The sequence below is a fragment of the Aptenodytes patagonicus genome, chromosome 19 (genome assembly GCF_965638725.1).
Source record: "Aptenodytes patagonicus chromosome 19, bAptPat1.pri.cur, whole genome shotgun sequence".
NCBI classification, from domain to species: domain Eukaryota; kingdom Metazoa; phylum Chordata; class Aves; order Sphenisciformes; family Spheniscidae; genus Aptenodytes; species Aptenodytes patagonicus.
Window position 1 is genome coordinate 4891841 of NC_134967.1, and position 22022 is coordinate 4913862.

The window sequence follows — 22022 nt, forward strand, 5'->3', positions numbered from 1 at the left end:
GTAAGAAGGTAACATGCAGTCACAGTCAGGCAGCTTGCTCTATGGGCCCAGCTTCATCTGCCCGCAGGCAGCCAGGGAACCATGTGTCAGTCATGGGGTAAAATGTTTCCTCCGGACTTAAGGTCCCATCATAATTTAGCTATGAGTTATCCATGTATAACTGCACCATTTTCTCCAGGCAGCATGGGTGCTGCTGCCCCGACTGCAGAAGTAGCTCACTATTGTCTTACTGCTGGCTGTGAGATAAGCGAGTTTCTGCGAGCTGACATGCAGTCACTTGTCTGGTCTGCTGCATCACATCAGTCAGTGCCATAACCCGTGCCTCCGGCCAAGCTGACAGAATCAGGAGTAAAGAGCAATACAGTGAATAAAAATCAGGCACAGGGAGAGGGGAGAATCATGCTAAAAAGGGGCACAGGTCTCGGACACATTAAGATTTTGATATGCGACTTAGAGAGCTAGAAGCTTTAGCCGCAAAGACTAAGAATTTTCTCCTACATGTTGTCCTGCTTTGGATGAAAAAGGAGGGTTGAATTATAGCTGAAAATACTCCAGCTGCCAGGTCCTGCACTAATACCTTCTAGAGTACAGACAGATGTTTGGCATCAATTTTGCCTTCCCTCCTAGCTGGCGGCACAAAGGTAGGGGGGTGTGTGTATACGCACATCCCACGTCTACAAAAATCCAGACTTGCTGGCATGACAAAAATGTTCAGAGGACCTCTTCCCTGCCTGTGGACTTGATAGCTTTGGTCCCAAATGAGGCTTTACAGGGAATGACTCAAGGTACACTTCAGGACTGAGTACTGCCCCTTCCACATGAGAGCTATGGCTCAAAGAGGACCCAAGTGTACTTGCAGGTGACGGCACACCTGGAGTGAACTGGCAGGTTATATGTGACAGCACACAATTTCAACAGCATCTCTTTAAAAACGAAAGCAAAGCCATACACCACAGCTCCCTGCTTTCATGAGTGGAGTGAGTCTGGAGCAATCATCTGGCTATTAATTATATTAATTTTTATAAGAGTATAAATAATTTGTCCACAATACATCAATACATACTTTCTATAGTATCTAGGCATGATTATTAGCTTCACATAATTTCAGCATACTTGAAAAATATTCATAAAGCCAAAATAAAACACCACTACACCATTTTTATATTCCCCTCTTGTCCTCACCCTTTGACACACCCAAGCTCAGTTCACTAGGGCATGCAAAGCACAGATGTAGGAAAGGAGGAGTTAATAGAAAGAACAGGATATAAATATAGCATATTTAGAATTGTAAAGGGCCACAAAGGCGTCAGTTTGCATGCGCTGATGTCAGTGAGGGCTTCAGGAAGACCAGAAGTAGCAGCAGCAGAGATGCTTACTTGGTTGCTAGCTCTGGGTTCTCCCTCGACCCCCCTATAGTCTGCAGAGTTGCTCAGAAATTTAAGAATGCAGCCCAAGTATCCTCTTATTCCCAGCCGCACTCACTGGTGGCAAGTGAAGGACAAAAGCAGTGGCCTGGCAGACATACAGGCACTGCTGTCCCAAGTTGCAGCTGCGTCAGTTCCACTGAAGCAGAGCAACATAGTGTTGTCAAAAATCTCATCCAGGGAAAGGCACTTAATGAACCCACGTCGGCCCCTTTATACACCCAACTCTGCTGGGCAGGGTACAAGATGCTTTTGAGCTGGCAGATCAGCCACGGCCACTGAGAGAGCAAAGACCACAGTCAGCCACTTTGTGCTGGAGCAGATTTGATTTCAAGTGACACACAAACCCACTAACAATCCCTCACCCCCTCAGCTCCATTCTGTAGTACCATCCTCTGGTCCAGACACCGGTACCATGGCCAGTGTAAAAAAGCAGCACCTGAAATTAGAGGCTTTTGGGCTAAAATCCTCTAATACTGTTGAGTTAAGATGTTTGCATGCTCTGGCCTGCGTGGCTGGGAGAAGCCTCAGGCAACAAAGCTGCACCTGGTGACCACAAGTTACCACATGTCCCTCTGTGGCCTGAAATAAGAGTCCAGCTAAGTGAAAGCAAGAAGCTCAAAGCACTGATCAAGGGGTTCTGGATGATTTTTGTGTCAGCCGTGTTAGTAAGTTACCAGCCCTTTGTTAGCTATTAACCCCCTCAGCTGAAGGAAACGTATACCCATGTGTCATACAAAATAGCACCTCAGCTTCATGAGGATGGTGGCACGTTGCTCAGATGTTGGACTTGCACCAAAATACCTGAGCTGGAAGCATACATTTCCTTCTGCTGGACTCACTGTGGGGGAAGCAACCAGGCAGAGTTAGATGTCGTATCTAACTGCCGAGTTATCTCCTAACTGAACCTCAAGTAAAAAATGCAAAGTTGGCAAAGCACCTTCTTTACAGAACCTACAGCATGGCATAGTGTTTAGAATAGTCTATTTGGCATTAAAATCTAGTATTGCAGGAACAGTCTCAGTAAAGGCAGTGGTGGTTTAGCTATTTTTTTTTTTCCCAGAAACAGTCAACAGTAAAATACCGCTAACTTATAACTGATCTTCTTCAGGCCTAATTGTCTAAGGAGACACAACTGGTACAGATCGAATGCTAGCAGTTTATAAATCAGAACACCTCTGGAAAACACACCTTTCTCCTCCTTTCTTCCCTCTCCTCCAAAAGATCAATCATCCTCTACCATCAGCAAAAGCATGTGAGAAAAGCAGAAAGAGAGGAGACTGTCAGCATCAGAGTCTCTAGAAGACCAAAAATTCAATTGCTGCAAGTTTGTTTTTGAGGCTTTCAGGTTTTTTGTTGTTTTTAGAAGCAGCAGCACAGACATGCTGAGGCACCAAGAAGTGGGAAAATAAGCTGACACCTGAGCAAAGACAAAAGCTTCTTTGGCATTAAAATCAAACCATGCTTCAATATCTGTTTTGTTACTTTGTTTTGCCTTTGAAATTTTTCCAATTGTGAGTCCAAAAGTTCTTCAGTTATAAGTTGCGGACAAAGCACCACAGAGACCAGGGCTTCAGTTGTACAGCTTGGCCATAAAACGAAGTTGCTTTCTGATGTTCTGACATATAAAATCAGTGCAATCTGTAAATATACTTCATTTGTATTAATCTGCATAAAGTGAAGACAAATGGATTTCTTGCTTGCATGTCAATTGCAGTTAACATATCTCCCAGATGAAAAGATTTTAAACTCTTTCAGTATAGATTTGCACTTGCTGTGCAAACAGAGCTAAAATATTTCTTAACAGTATTATTCAGGCTTCACAGTGTAAACCCCACTCCTTCCCACAGTTTTACCAACTGCCTGTTCCTGATACCTAGTGTCCAGCCTTCCCCTCCCTTCACAGTACTGCACAGGAAAAAAGACAAGAGAAGAAAATGTCAGGCACAGGAAAACAACGTAACACTTAACAGCAAAACATCAAAAAAGGCACCAGACCCCAAGGGGCTCAGAGGTGGGGCATGTTTAAATTGAAAGAAAAAAAAAAAAAGTGCTGCTAAAAAGAAGGGAGGAAAACAGCTGCCCAGAAGAGACAGGAGGCCACGTGAAATAGGACAAAGTGAAACTTAATACAGCCTTGACTTTCAGCTCCTGAAAGCAAAACATCTGAAGAGGCTGACAAGCATCTTTAGAGGCTGCCACTTAAGAGTTTCCTTGCTACTGGGCAAGAAAATTTGGACAGACTGATTTTATTCATATTAAAAAAAAGAAAGGATATTGCCATTAGAAATCAGGCATGACATTACCATGACCATCCCCACACATTTTAACAGTTTGTCAGCTGCTCACACCCCTCCTCCTTCTCGCGGTCTCAATACATCCTTCTAAACATGAGATTCCTCCCATCACTTGGACATACTTGACAGCAGAGCAGCAAGGGGAACTGCTCGCCTCTGCCACACCAGGCGGTTGCAAGTTCACGTGCTAGAAGCTTGCAGGAACTTTCAATCCAACTCCTATAGGTAAGTGCAGAAGACAATCACAGCTAAATAGAAACATCAATCTTTTCCTACATTTAACTTTATGGGGAAAACTTGAAAGTACTGAAGCAGGAAGAAGGGAGGAAGAAAAAAAAAGAGTCTAGATGTCTTATTTCACTTAATGGACGTAATAGCTCAAGGTTTCCTGGGTCTTCTGCGCAGCTTGTTTAGAGAACGGCAGAGCTGGCACTGGATTTGGTTCCAGTGTCCATTTCATTAGGTGGCTTTGTCTACCTCACTTTTAACAGCAGATGGGCTGCAGAACGATGGTGTTGGAAGGGCCGCTGCAGTGGGGAGTTTTCCAGGGGTGAAAACATTATAGCGATCACTGCACTGAAAGGAAAGCCGAGTAGACAGTGATAGCACATCCATACACAAAACTGCCGTGTCCCCCCGCCACCTCCTGTCCTTTCACCAGCCTACTACCGTCTGTCTTAGCATTGCTCCCTGCTCCAACAGGCTGACAGGTACTGAAAAACGACTGGATTTTTAAGGAAAGTTTCCTACTACAATCTCCTAACGGAGAGTAGGAAAGAGGCACCAGAGTGACTGTGAAAGTCTAACCCAGCACTGAGGACCCTGCACGCTTCTGCTGGCCTTTTTTCCTGTTTTGATGAAGTCACGTGGCTTCTTGTAGTATTTACTTTGAAACAATTCTCTAAGTTCAATAAAGTGTCCTAGTGGGAAATGGGACACAGTGGTTATTATTTAGCATTTTGAAAGTCTGAGACTGGAACAAGAAACAATCTGTGACTGTGAGCTGGAAGACGAACCTTTTGGGTCAGGATTGATAAACGATGGGAACACGGAAGAGTGGAACCAGACTTTGCAGATGCTGGATTCCTTTTGTGGACAAGTAAGTAAACAACCCTCAGAGCAGCATCATTCACAAGCACCAGAATGGAGAAACGTGTTCTGTTTGCTTGGAGGTGGATATTGTAGTTATCTGAAGGCACCATTAAAAAAAGTTCCGAAGGATAGCACATATGGCAAGAAGGTTTGTTGTCCCCTTCCCATGCCAGTTGTTAAGTTACAGGCACATGGTCCTTCAGCCAGGAGCTGTACCTTCCCATGACACTCTCAACTTGGCTTACTGTTAACGAATCTCTACAGAGCTTTTGTTAGTGCTACCCTTCTGCTTTCACAATGAATACCAGTTTGAAGAATAACTATGAAAAGCTATGAAATATCTTTTGTTTCCTTTAAAAAAGCTTCTATAATTTCACCAGCATCTGCAGCATCTGGTAGTGTCCGAATCTTTCAGCAGGAGATGCAGATACTTCACAGTGAGAGCTCCATTCTGATTATTTTAGAGTTTATACATAGGAAGATCAAGACACACAATTAACTTATATCAGACTATTAGTGTGGCAAGTTCCATTGCGCTATTCTGAACAGAAGAAAATAGCAGATCTTCCGCAACAACGCTATTTCCTCTTGAAAGACCCAAATCCAGATGAGAAACTCAGTGGAGTGCCTTGCAAAAAACAGTGCAGGATAATCAGACTGCTTATCCTAAGAGGTCCCAACAAGTTAATCCTACAAAAACCCAAGCAGCTGAAAGCTCCTTCCTCCCCACACAGTAACATCCAGTCATCCCAGCATTCAGCGGACGACTGCCAGGCACTCAACTCAAAGTCACAATTTCCAGACCCCTTTCTTCGGCAGCATTAGCATCAATGCCAGACTTCAAAAAAGAACCCCTCCAAGTAACAAGAAAAATCCATCTCTATTGCCACGCGGTCCCACAGCAGAGGCTCCCACCCCTTCCTATAGCACAGTCTCCTAATCTGTGTTCTCAACGATAAGGAAAACATTGAATAAGTAGTGACGTACAATGAAAGCTCATCATATACCATAGCATGTGCTTGTTAGTCCCATATTTCTTCTCTTTCTAAGGCTACAGGAGTGGAAGAACATATGCGTTTTTATCCAGTTGTGCTTTTACACAGATGCTTCTCGGGGGGTGGTGGTGGTGGGTGGGTAAAAAACCCGAAGAAAACCGGCATAGAAAGCAACAGCCACTGGTAGATTTGAAAATTTAGCCTAAACCAGCTGAATGCTTTCAGATATTCAATCAAGACACCCTGAGCTACATAACCTTTTAAAGCACCCTTTTAAATAAATTTTTGAAGTTCCAGTCAAAAGCACTTAAGGACGCCTCTCCATTTAAAATAGGAGTCATAGGAGAACGGCAGAGCGAGAGAGCATGCAGTTAAGTGATGCTACACAGTGGAAGGCAAGAAGAACCAGGTTATGGACTACGCGTGGTCCCCTCCTCGCATGCCTGTACACCATGCAGTGTTACTACAGCACACGTTACGAGGACTCGGAATCCAGAGGCAAGTTCCCATCAGTTCGAAATTAAAATGACCAGCACCATTAGAAAACTGAAGGCGGCCTGGGCCCCATGGAGGATCAAGGCAGAGGATTCCTCTGTGACTGGCTAAGGATGGACAGGAGAAGCCAGAATCTCTTTGGCTGGAGGAGCAGAATGGGGAGGAAGCTGCATTTATGGAGCAGTTTGTGAAGCAGCTGCTGGAAGAATTGGCTTTGGGGAAGTTGGATATTTGCACTGCTGACGTAGGATTCAGGAGGAAGGGAGAATGGAGGCAGCAGGAGTAGCTTCCTTGGCTAGCACCAGCAGCGGAAATGCTCCAAGCAGCTAGCACAGTGGGAAGCAAGGATGGGGAAAAAAAAGGAAAAAAAAAAAAAAAAAAGAATATATATATATAAAGGAAGAAAAGATCTTCACTGCTTATCTAATTAAAAAAAAAAAAAAAAGGAAGGGAAAATAAAAAGAGGAGAGAGAAGCACCAGTCGCAAAGAGTTCACAAGGCTTTTTTTCCTCCTTCCCCCAGCGTCACTGCTCTGGCTCTGACCTTCGGGGCCGGTATTTCCGATGGCCCGTTGATTTCCGCGTAGCCACTGCTGCGGTGAAGCCCACCAAGCAGCACAAGGACGTGGTGCCAAATTTGGCTGTGTCTAGCCAGTTGGGTGTTTCCGTCTTCAGGTACCTCTCAGCTAAATGCAGACTCATCACTACGAACCACAAGACTGAAGCAAACGCATCAATTCTCCGGAGCCTGCAATGCCAAAAAGAAACCCAACAAGACACAAGGTAAGAGTTTAAACACCAATGAACCCCCTTGGTCCTGAGGAAGGGGAGAGAAGGTGGGGAGGGCACACAGACTGAGCAGGTCTCTTACTACGGTTACATCATCTGCAGCCCTTCCCACCGCTGTGGTAAGTACCTGAATTGGTCAGTTCCATTCTCTACCAGATTACAGAGCTGCACAGGGAGCTTTTCATTCACAGTAATTCAAGCTTAAATTGAATGAACCAAGGCACGGATCCAAAGCAACCTCTGCTGTCTCCAGCCAGCCAGCTGGCAACCCAAAGAATAACAAGGAGAACTGTGCCACCCAGTACTACGTTTGCCATTCTGGCAAATGTTTACCCCCTGGCTCACTGAGTCAAGACAGGGCAAAAGATCTCCAACATAACGCAGTTTTCCTTTAAGTGAAACAGAAGAAAAAAAGCACACCCACCTGATCCGCCCAGCTAAGAACATGGCCAACAGGCAGGTGAACAGCCCAAGGACAGCAACTGCCATCTGGTGATTCTTCCCGTAAGCCCAGGCGGCACTCAGGTTCTCCACCATCTGTTCTGGGAGCAGGTGGAGCAGCTCCCGCCAGCCTGCCACCGTCACGGAAGTGTCATTTTCCAAGTCTGCATGTGAGCTTGTGCCAGTCCTGTTCCGAATGGACGCTGGACCAGAGGAGACAGGAGCAGGGACTGCTGCACTGAGTGAGAAGGGGTCGCCTGACCCATACAAGGCCATCAGAACCAGGAACGCACAGCTGAGGAAGGCCAAGAACCGCAGAAATATCACCTGAGCTGGTGTGGTTATGGAAGCAGAAGAGGAAGATGAACATAAATTCTGCAGAGGAAGGGAGAAACACCTTGTCAGAAGCTGAATGAACTGTAGTAAGGTTTTGAAATGGTGCTTTATGAAACACTTCCAGACTGTATGGTTTACTGGACAGTTTTGCTCAAGTCCTTGTAAGTCTCTGTACTTACAACCCCCACAAGGGATGTTGTAGACTAGCAAAGAGCAACAGCAGAGGTATGAGCAGAAGCCAAGGTCAGGCAGGGCAGTGAGGCAAGGAGGTCATAATTCAATTCCCATCATTCCTACTTCTTTTTTTCCCCCTGTACTCTGTAGTTTCCAGCACTGTACTCATAAATTGGCTTCCCTACCTCCCCTTTCCTACCTGTCCCACTGTTTTCCTTCCACTCTTCTTATTGTCACATTAGACTTGCCTTCTGGCAATTGCACTGAATGACACCAGCAAGAGGAAAACCTCAAACTAACATCAGGAGCATGTGTGGCAACCATCCTGTGCTCTTTTAAATTTCTGCCATGCACCCAAGCTCCCAGAGTTACAGAGCCCCAAGGCCGCTGCCTTCCTTTCCCAGCAACAAACCCAGGTGCAGAGGTACCTAGTTCTCTGCACTTCCCCCTAAATTCCCTCATCTCTCCCCCCATGTACCTGAGTATAGGTCTTGTCTGTCTCACGGCGTTTGAAATGGTGGCTGAGCAGCAGCGCCCGGAGCTGCCGATTCTGATGTTTTATGTAATACTCCACAGCAGCCTGGCATGGACGGCACAGCTTGTAGGTCTGCTCCAGATGGTGCTTATACACCTCAATCTCTTCATCGTATTTGCCCTGGTGAGAGAACAGGAAAGGAAAAGTAGGTGAGAACTGCAGGTCCCTCACCAGTTATCACGCTTGCTACTGACATGTGCGCAAGGCATGCTTCCAGTCTCCAGAGGAACAGCCCCCTGAAACCAGGCCTCAACAGTGACCAAGCTGGAGGCCAGCGATACAACCAACTTTGCATACAGCTGACCCAGCCTCCGTGTCCCAGAAGAGACAAAACAGCCCTTGGAGAAGGCTGCTGCGGCCCAATTTCAGGACGTTGAATTTCTGTGGCCCAATTTTGCTGTCTTTGTCGAGACCTTATGAACTCAACACAGAAGATGAGACAAAAAACTAGAATTGCTCTTCCTCTCCTCAAATGAGGGGACACAAAATACCTGTTGCCCCTTCACACCACAGTGCTGGAGAAAGAGACAAGCTCCTTCCAAAACTCAGTCCCAGACTCAAAGGCTGTCACTGTTTGAAGGCCCTGGTGAGATGAGCTCCATAAATCATTAAGAGCACTTGTAAAAACAGACAGCGAGTAGGGCCGAAGGTACGTTTTTCAGCGTCACAATAGTGGACACATCACTTATCACAGAGGCTTCTAGGGCTCTTCCATCTCCACTCCCAGCCTCCCTCAAGATCCTTGTACCAAAAGCATACAGCTGAAAGCATGCAGCTTCTTTGGGAGAGGGAAGTAGAAAGATGCATTGTAGCTGCCTGAGGGCTTGCTGCAGCAGTTTCATAGGCTCCATCTGCCGGAATGGAGAAGGAATCACATGGGACTGTGATTCCCATGTGTAGCACTAGGCATGTTCCCACTAGTAGCAGCAGGCTCACCCCTCACTGGACAGGACAGCAATGCTGAGAACAGCCACTGCTGTCACTGACACGCATGTCTAACCATGTTGGATAACACAGTCCCATGTTTCTTAGTGGCACAGACATTGCAGTTCACTGAATGCCTAAAAAGGGGCCAAAGGCTGGTGTTACTTGAGCAAGTAAGTAACTCGCCTCCCCTGGCAAGAGGCAGGGACTAGAAATAAAGCTGAAAAAAGGGAATCAGCCAAAGATGTTCTCATCAGACATGATCAAATTTAAATCTATTCCCTGAGAGTCATCCTGATTAAACTCATTACAATTACACAAAGCAGACTGGATTAGGCAACCCAAAGGATGAACGCATCCCACTATAGCGCAGTCTTATAACCCCAAGGCTTGACCATGGTTGAAAGCTAAGGAGTGCAGCACTAAATTCTCGGCATGAAACTTCAGGAAGCCATAAAACTGTGAAGGAGAAATCCCACTATCCTATACTCCATACATATTAAGTAATGGGAAGGCCACGAAGTTGCTCAGCAGGAAATCCTGCTGCTGTAACTGTAAAATCCCCTTGCCCTCCTAGGCACAAATGCCTAACCAGGGAGATGATACGGCTGCACAGGATTCCTCTCCCACCCCACTAGTAAAAGCAGAGCAGCACAGCCAAGGCCTCAGTAAAAACAAAATCTATTAAGGCTTCAAGGTGACTAGCGGGCTCTTGGGCCTACCAGATCCTGTAAGCTCAGCTGGGTCAATGGTAAGTACTGGAGTTGTAAGCTGATCTCAGCAATCTGCACGTTTGGTTTTGTGCTCAAGCTTCAACTTCCAGTGTCCATCCAGAACAGGTCATTACATTCTGGCTTTGGAGTAGGATTAGGTAAGTTTGCAACACTGATCGGTAACTTTCTCTGCACTGGAGTGCCACATAGGGCTTCTGAAGACTACTGGAGCATCATTCCATAGCACACTGAAAAATTCCTCTCTCTCCTGCTTACTAGGCTGCAACATGGAATTAAACAGAGCAGGAACAGCAGATACATGCATGGGAATGCCTTGTACAAACATTCTCCTGTGATGTCAGTCCCTAACGAACACTTACCTCCTCCCTTGGTGAGAATGAAGCCAGCTGTCTGATCTTCGTGGTTTGATGGTTGTTGCATTTCTTGCAAAGCAGAATTTGGCTGCTTACCCACTGTTGCGGTTTGGTAGGATCACAGAAAGTCGTACCACCTGACACAACGTGGTTAAGGTGTTCCATGTACTGAGCAGGGATGGGCTTGTTGTAGTCTCCATTCTGACAAGAAGCAAAAAGGGAGGCAGGAAGGAAAGCAAACATGAGATCATAAAATCAAAGCTAGGTATCCTCTGGTTGATAACAAGATTCCCTAAGCTCTGTCAGGAGCTCTACACTCCATGCATTCACCTATGTAACAAAAGAAATAAGTAAAAAAAAAAAAAAGAGACAAAATGCTTCAAATCTTCTCTCCCCTCCACTGTTCTGTACACCTACTGCAAGCAGGTGGTGGTGGTGGATTTCGGCTTAAGACAGGCTTTGTTATTTAATACCCTAAATAAAGCAATTCAGCTGTTCCAAAATACAAAAGCAGAGAAGAATTGTTCCATATATTAAAAAAAGATTCTTAAGAGATATTGGTGAAAATGTCAAGGCCCTTTTTGCCCTTTGAAGCAAGAGAGGAAAATTTGTCTTTGTCATTCTATGTCAGCACATCCCAGGACAGTGGATTCTTTCTCAAATTTGATCAAGTGATCAGCTGCTGAGTTCACAGGTGCTCAGCGCAGAGCTGCCAGCTGTCAAACTGCTGGATATTTATCTGTACTGGGCCTGTATTGTCTTCAATGAGGAGCAGGGTTTTCCCACAAGCACTGTTCCACAGGGCATGCACCCTCACAGCCACCCTTCAAGCAATTTATCGCAGTACCTCTTGGAACCCATTGTACTGCTCACAGTTGGGGCAGTCCCAGCAGTTGCGATTCCCATATGGCACTACCGTGTCCTGATTGCAGAACCAGCAGTTCACTGTCACGTGTGTGGGCTTCTTCCTGTTAGGAAAGAAAATGTGTCAGGCATCAACATTGAATTCAACTGATGTAGAGGAAGGCAATGGCTTTCAAACAGGGAAATGCAAGAGAGGCTGGAATAACAATCAATCTGCCCATTCAGTATGTTCAACAATATGACTCAGAGTAGTCATTTTAGCAATGAAAAGATGGACTATTAAAGTAGAAATAAATTCTGCCTGATGCTTGTATCTCTTTGTGCTAGTACCATGGACATGCCAGAACTTTAGTAACAACCTTGTGAATAACCCACTTTACGGTTTTTCAGAGGCATACTTGGGGGTGCAAGTCCTCTCCATAATCAGCAGTGTTAATATATGCAAAGGGTGCAGTAGAGTTGCTGCTTAATACACAGGATTCTGGGAAACAGAAGTTACGATCCACAAGAACTGCATATGATGGTACTCAGAAACCTAGGAAATGGGCTCATGGTTAGTTTTATCTGCCCTGCTCGTTAGAAAGTTTTTCAAGGACAAGGGTATATCAAATTATCCCAAGGTTCAGGCATTGTAAATAGGTGTTCCTTCACAGCTTTAGATACATAAGGAATTGAGGAATCAACATGTCTTCCCCAGTTTTTATGCACTGGAACTGAAGAGACAAAGACGAGAGACCTGGACCCACGAGCCCCTTGTTTTTTAAAACAATCCTGTTAAAACAACAGTCACTACAAGAGAAACAGCTGTGACGTGGCCCCATTGCAACAGGTTGTGACAGATGTTTGAGCAAAGAACTTCAGTGGCCTGCCCCTTGAGCCTGCCTGCTAAAGAAGGTCTGCATTTGTCTTTAAACTCGGTGCGATACCCAAGAGGAAGCTTTCTGGCAGGTCAAGGCAACACAGCCCAGCTGTCTGGGTTTATCAGAACCAGTCCCAGTCACAACTCTGAGGGAGAGCAGCTGTTCAGGCAAAGCCCAGGCAGGGACTCACTATGGCAGCTATGCAGACAGATGGACCCAGCTGCCACCAGCCCTGTTTGCTGCTTAACTCCACCGAGTAGCCAGCGTGCCTCCCGCTGGACAGCTTCTAAAGCAGCAGCGAAAGCAACTGAGCAAGGGAGGCTCACTGAGGGCCTGGAAAGCAAGAAACAGCAGCCAAAGTGCTCACCAGCTGAGAGCAAATTCTCTTCTTCCTGCTCTAGGAAGCCTTCTCTGCTGCTACAATATTCTGTCGTGAAACATCTTCTGAACGCTGCAGAAATGTTTGTGGCACCCTGCAACCAAACAGGCAGGTGGTTCTCCCCTTAGTTAAGCTGGCTTCTCTCTCAGCCATCACCTTTGTAGCTGGATGCCTACAATTAAGACTATTCCCCACTCCCATTTCCACAGACCATGTCTTGAAACTTGGTTCACAAAGTATCAAACCCTCAAGTGAGGCTTGGGCCTCCTGTCTAAGTACTAATGACGAGGATAAGCTTGAAATGAAGCACCAGAAAGAAGCCTAAAAAGCCAGAGTGCACAGAGGATTCCCTGCCAGATGCTGAAAGAAAATGGCTGGAGCTACTAGGGTGACAGATTCTCGTCTCAAAATAGATGCATACACCCACACCCCTCTTAAAATGAATATTCACTGCTCAACTTTGTTCATTGCCAAGGGGGCTCAAAACAGTAAGTGATCCGAGTTAAAAATACCACCATTGAAACGAACAGGCAACAACAAAAAAAATAAAGTTTAAACCAGACAAATCTGGGCCGCTAGTCCAAATTATCCATGAGCTACCACTGTCCAAAAGCCAAGCAAACCACATGTCAAAACAGCCGTATGAAGGATGGACAGCAACACCTGTGGTGCTAGTTTCATCTCACTATCATAGGTGTAAAAGTCATGAAAATATAACGCATAGGCTTCAGCACATTAACCACCAAAATACAAATCCTACTGCACCTTGATAGCAAGCACAACCTAAACTCCATCCTCTGATGTAGGTTATTGCACAGGTCCCAGGTACTGTAGGAAGTGCTACAATCCCACCTTCACGCTGCTGTGGCACCGTCCTCTGGCACCCATGGAAATAAGACACGCCACGCTTCAGTCTCTACCTACCACCAGTCTCTAACTTCCATGACATGACAGAGTAGGTAGAAGCACTAATTTCAAGGATAACACAGAAGTGGAAAGCGCAGGCCAAAAAATTAGTAAAGCACGCATGCTATAAAGCAAAAAAAGAACCAATGTCAAACCCTATTTGAGAACTTGCTAATATCAGAGACCAAATCCTTAGCATACTCAAGACCTTTCCATCTTTTCCAAACAGGATTCCATTTCTCACTCTTGAGGCTGAGGAAGTGCTACCAAGGGTTAAATAGCAGCCCTTCATTCTCACAACGTATGCAAAAGAAATTGCTAAATCCTGGATTATTTAGGATAGAAAGCAATAATCCTTCCTTTTGTGAACCTATAATCTGTTGCCATAGAAATAGGTGCAAAAAAAAAAAAAATCAGAAGTTCCCAACCTGCTGGATGAAAAAGAAGGAAAAAAAAAAGGGGGTCATTTGAGGCAAGAACATGTAGGTAGGGTGCTAATTTTCTAGTAATTAGGCAGGACTTTAAAAACAAAAAACAAGTACTGCATTTGGAAAGACTCTCAGATACGGATTTAATGACTTTGGAACTATATATACCTTGACTGAATTCAGGCAGCAGCTGAACATAATAAGCTAGAGCACACATTGCTTCTGAAGTCAGACATTCTGTTATGAGAAGACAGACAATGCAAAACCCATACAAGCATTTACCATGTGCTCAATCCCTTGCAAAACACTAGTTTATAATGTGACATGGTATTAACTTGAATTAGCTTCACTGGACAAAGAACCACCCTGCAAAATAAAACCTGAGCAGCAAGAAGTGATTGAAGTACTTACTGCATAGAGAGATTCCATTAACAGCTGACTTGCTGTGCTAACTCAATATGTAGCCTGCACACCCAAACAAGCTAGAGAAGATTCCCAGGTTTGGACAAATTGTTTTGCAGGTAGAAGATCTTTGCTTAAGACAACACTGGGGGCACATACCTGGAGTAAACTCAGTTATGAGATCAACACCTAAATGTCTGATACTGCTCAGACAATATGACAAAATGTTCCTTTGTGAGAGGCTATCAGACTCCTTTATTTCGCTAACAAGCTTTCTGTCCTGTACATAGCGCTTGCAAAAATCAGACTGCAGGTATACCATTGACAAACACTGTTTAGCAACTAGTTTGTGTGTCTCTTGTGTAACATAAGAAGGAACTTATGTTCCTTCCAACTCCCAACACTCTCCACTATTCCTCATTTATACATAAATTTAAGGTCACGCTTAAATCCACACTTTTAATGGATCGCCAGAACAAGTCTCCCTGATAAGTGCAGGTCAAATCAGTTACCTGATAATAATAAACTGGATTTCTAAATAGTTTTATTTACACCTATTCCCCTCCTCCTTTACTGCTAGGTCAGAAGATGAAGATGTTTGGTTTTCCATATTCTTAAAAGAGGCCACAGGTGGATGTGCAGTTCTTCGCTGGGCTACCCTCATCCTCTGCCAAGGATTAAAAGAAAAAACAATTCTCCATTAAAAGTATTTAAAGCAACACTCTTCATTCTGGCACAACTGGATTACAAAGCAGTTATACAAACAGTTATGCCAGCAAATCCAAAGAAAAAACACACTAGGAAGAGGAGCTCTTTTGCACAGATCAGTGTTGATCAGAACAACATCTGATGGCAGTTTGACGTAACCAAGCTGCCAAAGTATAGAGCAAGCCCACGGCACAGTATGGTCAGCATGACTGCGTTAACAGGAGCTCACTGGACCTGATACCCTGTTCAGCTCAGTCAGGGAAGCAGCTCACTGAGCTGCCATAATTCCAAGTTGTGCCCATGTCCATCACCTGTCAATAAAGGGGTCTGCCAGGGTGGACCCAATGCTAAACCCCATTTTCCAACGTGAGAAAAACACTCCACAGCTGTCTAGGTTCCAGCAGGCGAGCTATATCATAGATGCATTTGCTCAGAACTAGCAGTTGTAGACAGGGTTGAAGATTCAGCCACAAGACTGGATTTCTAGTACAGTGTCATAGGTTATAATGCAGCCTATCCATTCCCAAGAGCCAGACTTAGTGTCCTCTTAACAGGGAAAAAAGGTGCCCGGTGGACCTAGGCAGGGACACAGACCCACAGTCATAACCACCTCCTGTGCTGTCCCCCTCAAAGGCTGTCTTCTGCGGAACGGCAGCTTTAGGGAGGTAGCAACTTTTAATACTCTGGAGAATACCGGCCATCAGGACAGGATCCTCCAGAAAAGGTGCCTCTTTTTGCCATCTCAGTATCTGTGACAGGCTTCTCAACTAAATGAACCAGCTGCATGGCAGTTCCCGACTTCCTACCGGCCTCTTTTAGAGTGAGTGACGGCTTATCTTGACTTTACTTGCAGAAGGAGCAGCCTCTGCCATCACTGACCCAAAGAGTCCCAAGAAAGAGATCCTCACAGGGTGCTCTACATTGGTACTGACAAGAAGTCAGCAGCTAACAATCAGGAGGGGCACCGAAGATGAAGGAAGTGTGGCTACAGCTGCTGGTCTGAACACAGCAACCCGACTTCCAACAACATGTAACAAACAAGTAGCCAAGCTGTGATCTCAAAGAAAGACCACAAAATATCAGTTTTCCTATCTGGCCCAAACTCTTAAGGAGTTTCCGTGCATATCTGGACATCAAATCTTTTTTCTCCCTGATACAAAAAGCACAGTCTTAGATGCTGGCACAGTTACAGTAGTGTAACTCCACATACTGACAGTTATTCCAGAACTACTTTCCACTAGGTTGTTCTAATATATTTTATTTCCCCTTCTGTAGAGGATGGTAAAGGCATCTTGCTAGATATGTAAGCGCACTCATGCTGAAAATGGAGCAAAGCAGGGCTGTATCATAACATTAACACCAAAGGCAAAGGCAGATATTCATGTGTTTAGATCAGCCCCTTATAAAGCTGTCCTCCTTGATGACTTTGGAAGATTCATTTAACTGAGGCAAAGTAAGAAATGAGGTAATACCAGAATAGTATTGAGAAACACAAATATGTAGCCCCAAAGAATTATCAAGGTCACCTCCTGAAAATATTTACAGCTCGCCAGCAGTTTTCAAGGACTCGGGAAGAAATGCTTTCCATCCCAGAGACCTTTTGATGAACTTGAGCAAAACAAATCAAATCTCTTCCCTCAAAAGACATGTTAGCCTCAACTGGGTCAAAGAAATGCTGCCTGCTTCACTGGGGATTGCTTTAGGCCACTAGTACTTCTTAGCTGTGCTAAATATGCCATAGAAATGCCAAGTCTTGTATATGGGCTAATATACCACAGAGCATTTATACGGTTATATAAACAGCAAATGCTTTAGAGCAAACCTTAAGTACTTTGTTGTGGATGCAGAAATATGCTTCTATTTCAAAGCGTAAACTTGAAGCGAACCGTAACACAATGAGCCCTCGGGACTGCCTTTTACTCCAACAGAAGCACCCCATAGATGAGCAGACTGCTCAACTCTGTTCTGTTATACAGTCTGAAGTGCCCTTATTCCATATATCCCTACATTCATTTCAAGCTACGCTAAATTAAAACCTGTCAAATTAAGCTTTACTCCTTTTATGAAATCTGTATCCTGACTTCTCTCCTGATGCTTTTCAAACCTTGTTTTCAATTGATCTGTTGAAATTTCTTCTAAGGTCAGCAACATCCCGTGCAATTAAGAAACAAATGACCACAGAATTTTGGTCACTAGCTAATAACTTTGACTTCTATGTAATCTTCCCAAGTTTTAGCACTGCACTAGCAGCGCTGTTATTTCTACGGCACTCTCCCACTGTTCCCCCTGCAATCATGCTTTCACCTCCAAACCAACCACCACAAGAAGCAAAACATTCTCTTTCCCTGCCTCAAACACGTCAGAAAACAAGCGAGGAAGACCCCGAGCCTTCAGCAATCTCCGTAATACCGTCAGTAACCACGCCAGCCTCTAGACTACCGACTGGAGGAAGGGAAACGGTTCAGATTTCCTCAGCACAGCTCCCACAGCAGGCAGGTCCTCGATCTTCAGTGCAGGCACACAAAGAGACGAAGCAATTCCAGGGGATACGGAAAAACGCATCCAGCCATTTACCCACAAGTTTTCGTTGCCGCTGACAATTTGGGGGGGGGGGGATCCTTTCCTAACCACGCGCCTCATCAACACCACCACAGGGACAGCCGGCCCCGAAGCCGGGAGCCCTAGGCTTATCCGCAGCCCTACCTGCTCTCTCCACGCCCCGCTGAGGCTGTTCCCTCTGCCACCGCGCACGGCGGCGCCGGGCAGGACGGCGAGCCCCGCGCGGAGCCTTCCCGCCGCCGCGGCCCGCATCCGGCCGGCCATTGTCCGCCACCCCGCCCCGGCCCGGCCCAGCCCGGCCCGGCCCCTACCTCCGCGCGATGCGATAGAGCAGCAGCCCGGCGGCGGCGGCGCAGACGGTGACGCCCAGCCCGCCGGCGGGGCAGCGGGCCAGCAGCGCCCCGGCTCCCTCCATGCCGCTCCCCCACACGGGCCGCCGCCGTCGCTGTGACCTCGGCGGCGGCGCTTTGTACGCGGCGCGGCCGCCTCCCCCCCTTCTCCCCCCCCCCCCCCCCCCCGCTTCCCCGGCCGCCGCCGCTCCGCCCCTCCGCCGCGGCGGGGGCGGGCGGCGTGAGTCACGGCGCGGGGAGCGCGGCGTGAAAGGCCGGAGTCGTGCGGCGGCGCCGTGAGTCAGCGCCGCAAAGGCCGAGATCGTGGCCGCGGGGGCGGGGGCGGCCCGCCGGGCTCCCTGCCCTTCCGGGGAGCGAGGGAGGGGGGGGGAGGCCCGTCGTGCCTGGCCTGGCGCCGAGTTCAACCAGCTTTTCTCTTTTTTTCCTTTCTTTTCCTAAATTTAGACGCGGGACTTTCTGTATTACAAAAGCAGCTCCAGCCCTGGCGGAGCGAGAGACCGAGAAGCCCCGGTGAAGGGCGGCTGCAGCAGCCGGGGACTTAGGCAGCTACAGGCCCGAGCCTGGGGGAAGGCCTTTAAAAACTACACCTCCACCTGAGAGGATTTCCCCCCGAGGGCCGCTTGCACAAGTGAAACGGGAAACAACGGGGTCTACAACAAGGCGGAGAACTGGCAATTAAATTTAACGTACATTTTTGGGGAAAAAGGATAGCTGTTCGGAGAATTACGGAAACGAAACAGGGGCAGAGGAAGAAGAGGGAGTTCCAAGAGAATTGGTTCTCTGTCGGGATGTGCTTCCCTACCAAACCACCTAGTTGTCTGGGGAAAATGGAAGATCCCTCCAATTACACTACTGTACCCTCCCCACCGATTTTAGAGCACAGGTTATCGCCCTTTTGTGGTCCCTGATAACTTTACCCAGTAAACCATGTGCTGCAAGTAACATCTCACTTCAGCCAAGCGATAGCATGGCAAGTGGAGCAGGAATTAAAGTACAGGGCTTTGTGGGCAGTTTGTTACCTGTGAGCCAGAAGTTGAAGACTGCTGCTCTAGACTTTCCCTCTCTCTGGATAGATTGATAAACAATACAATTCTGCAGAAAGCCCTCAGGTCTCTGACGGGGGTAGTTCCCAGGTCAGACTTGTTCAGAAGCTCTCCCCTAGAAAGCAAAGTAACACCCATTTATGCTCTGCCCCTCTCAGCACGCATGGGTGGGATTTACTCTTCTTGCAGAACTAGAAGCGGTTGGTGGTTTGACAGTCGTGCCCTGCTTTTACATGAAGGTAAGAGGTAAGACCTCTCCAAAATATGAGACTGACCCTGCCTCAAATTGCGTAGCTGTTTTCCTGGTTAAAAACAAAAAAACCTCTCAGCACAATAGACAGAACTGCTTAAGATTCAGGAGAACCAAGCTGTGTCAACACCATGTTTTTAAAAAGCCACAAATAGAAAAGCTCTTCATAGACAAACATTTCTACTGGAAGTAAGCTGTACTTTTAAGCTTGTCCTAACTGTGGTTGGGGTCTTAACTGTTCCATTTCTATCTCCACAGATTTAACCATAGAAATTAAGTACATGGAATAACAGTGACTATTTCCTCTTGATAAATGCGAGGGGGACATCATTTTTCCATCTCTCTTCCATTGTTTAGCTCAATTATTTAGGGATTATGAGACCAAATGATAGGGAAAGGAGGAAGAACAACCCAGTCATTTATCACGTCAAGCCCTTCTGCAAGTCCTCTAGGACTTCTGTACTTGAGAGCTTTTCTATTTTTTCTACAGAGGTCCCTCTCTTCCTATCAACTGTATCTGTAGTATCAGTCCGACCATAAATGCATTCTTTACCAGAAGTTTCCTCCTTAAAGGAGCTAATGAGGATCTTGTGCAAAACAACTACAAATCATGGTGAGGGGCACAATCACAATACAAGCATGTATCACAACCATCAGAAAATGCAGATAATTGAGGGATATCAAGGCAACCATGGATACCTAAAGGGAGGCAGTAAGTCTTGTAGCGTAAGGACTTGAGAAGATTAATGTCTACATCTTCAAGTGCCTAAGAAATCCTTCCAAAGCTAAATTAACCTACATGAGTAGCTCATACTATTGTAGCAACAGAGTGTTTGTAATTTCAATTTAACTGTTAATGCATGAACGGGAACAGACTCGGTGCTGGTAAAGTTAATGGAAACTTTGTGGTCACTTCAGATAGGACCATAGTTTCATCACCTTACTGATAATTAAGCTACAAAGGGTCTAGTAATGAAGCCTAAACCTGGAAGGAAACTGCCCAGGAGATTCTAACCAGTAACAAATTTACCTACCTTCCATGAAATTGACTTTCTACAGAAGTTGAAGAAGTGGAATGAACAGTGATTTTTCTTTCACAACCAGAGAAAGGTTGGTTATTTTTAAATTCAGATATCCCTTTGGAAAAAACTACTTCAAATTCTTCCGTCTGGTAATAGGCTTATTCCATACTCAGTGACATCAATGGGATTGCTCACAGAGCATCACCTAAAAATGTTAACTCTCTAAGGAATCAAGGGTTAGTGAATTTTAAAAATTCTAGTAGAGAGAGAAAGGAAAAAGGAGTAACTTATACTAATTCAGAAATTCTATTAGCTCCCAGTGTAGCTTATTAACCCCCTATCAAATTAAGACTAACTCTGTCAGGGTTGGTAGCAAAGCTTAAAAGAACAAAAACAAAAATCCAGCAGAATTCCTGATCTTCCATCTGATTTAGGCAGAACAAAAACTCGTTCACTTTCTCTTGCTTTCTCTCTTACCAAGTCCCATACTCCTCAAAAGGGTTCGAGTTCCCTCCCCTCATTCTCAAGAGATATCAGCAGGCTACACATTTGACTAACAATTTAAAAGTGAGCTAGTGTACTGTAAGTACAGAGGAATACTAATTTAAGAAAGCAAATCTCAGAAAACGTTTCAAAGTAGCAGCACAAGTGTCCTAGTTCTCAAAAATAGAAACAGCAGCGTATGACAGTTTTGACTTCTATAAAGAGACTAAAGCTTTTGCTGCTCATCGTCTCCACAAAAAAAGCCATGCCAGTTTTTAGTTAACTGTTTCCAATTTTAGCTTAGGGGTAATGTGATACGTTCTTTTCAGTAAGACATAATAGAAATCAGTATTTTTGCAGTTTTGCCTCATCATGAGGTATACACACATTCTACCCGCTTTGCTCTATGCTCCTCCATCACACTGATGTCAAATATGACCTCAAGTACCAGTCATCAGTTAGGTTCTAATGAGAACAAACGTGAAGGCTTGAATCCAGTTATCAACCCATTACATTTCTGCAACAAAATACTACCCTGAAAACTTTATCTTATAAGAGACAGCCCTACTCACTACTAGGCTGTTTCTTAATGCTTTGCGTGATCCTTCCAAGTCCAAACACCACCTCTGCTGTATATGGTCCTTGAAGTCAAAGATGTCCGTAAACACTTGTTTATGCTCAAGAACTCAACACCTGCTCAAATCACGAGAAGCTCATTGTTCAGTTCAACAGCAGGGAAGACTGAAGCTGGGCTCAAATGCTGTAGTGTTTGTCTCAGCTGCCAAAGCAAATGACACTAATGAACAGGAGAGCATGGTATGGCCAAAGCAAAACACAAATCTACCCATTTGAGTTCTAAAATATTTTATCCTGCACTATCAGGAATCATTCATATACAATACTTTAATCGCAAGGTACTGCTGCAATACAAGTGGTAAAGAGACTACTAAAATTAAAAGCATATTCTAATATTTATGAAAGGACTAATCTCAAGTATGCAGGATATTTGATTTATAACTGAAAGGTAAGAACTGTATCATGACTACTGTTGAAGAATACTCCTTTGATATTGTGTCTTTGAAGAGGAAGGCAGATAAGGTATCTATATGAAACGTGATAACTGTTCAACAGGCTGCACTAAGCTGGCGAATCCTTATTTCCTTCAGTAAGAAATCAAGTA

At 45.4% G+C, this 22022-nt stretch overlaps 1 protein-coding gene across 2 annotated transcripts in view; it reads right to left on the reverse strand.

Annotated features, from left to right (window-relative positions):
- TMEM201 (transmembrane protein 201) overlaps positions 1-18109 on the reverse strand; it is a 30359-nt gene extending 12250 nt beyond the window's left edge. For both annotated transcript variants that reach the window (XR_012996833.1, XM_076356142.1), the window contains exons 1-6: positions 18006-18109; positions 11436-11556; positions 10595-10789; positions 8521-8697; positions 7516-7907; positions 6847-7050 (exon numbers count right to left, since the gene is read on the reverse strand). Coding sequence is in view for 1 of the 2 variants with exons in the window: in XM_076356142.1 (XP_076212257.1) it covers positions 6847-7050; positions 7516-7907; positions 8521-8697; positions 10595-10789; positions 11436-11556; positions 18006-18109 (1193 nt within the window). In the remaining variant the exon portion in view is untranslated. The remainder of the gene's footprint in view (positions 1-6846; positions 7051-7515; positions 7908-8520; positions 8698-10594; positions 10790-11435; positions 11557-18005) is intronic.
- Between the last annotated feature and the right edge of the window lie 3913 nt (positions 18110-22022).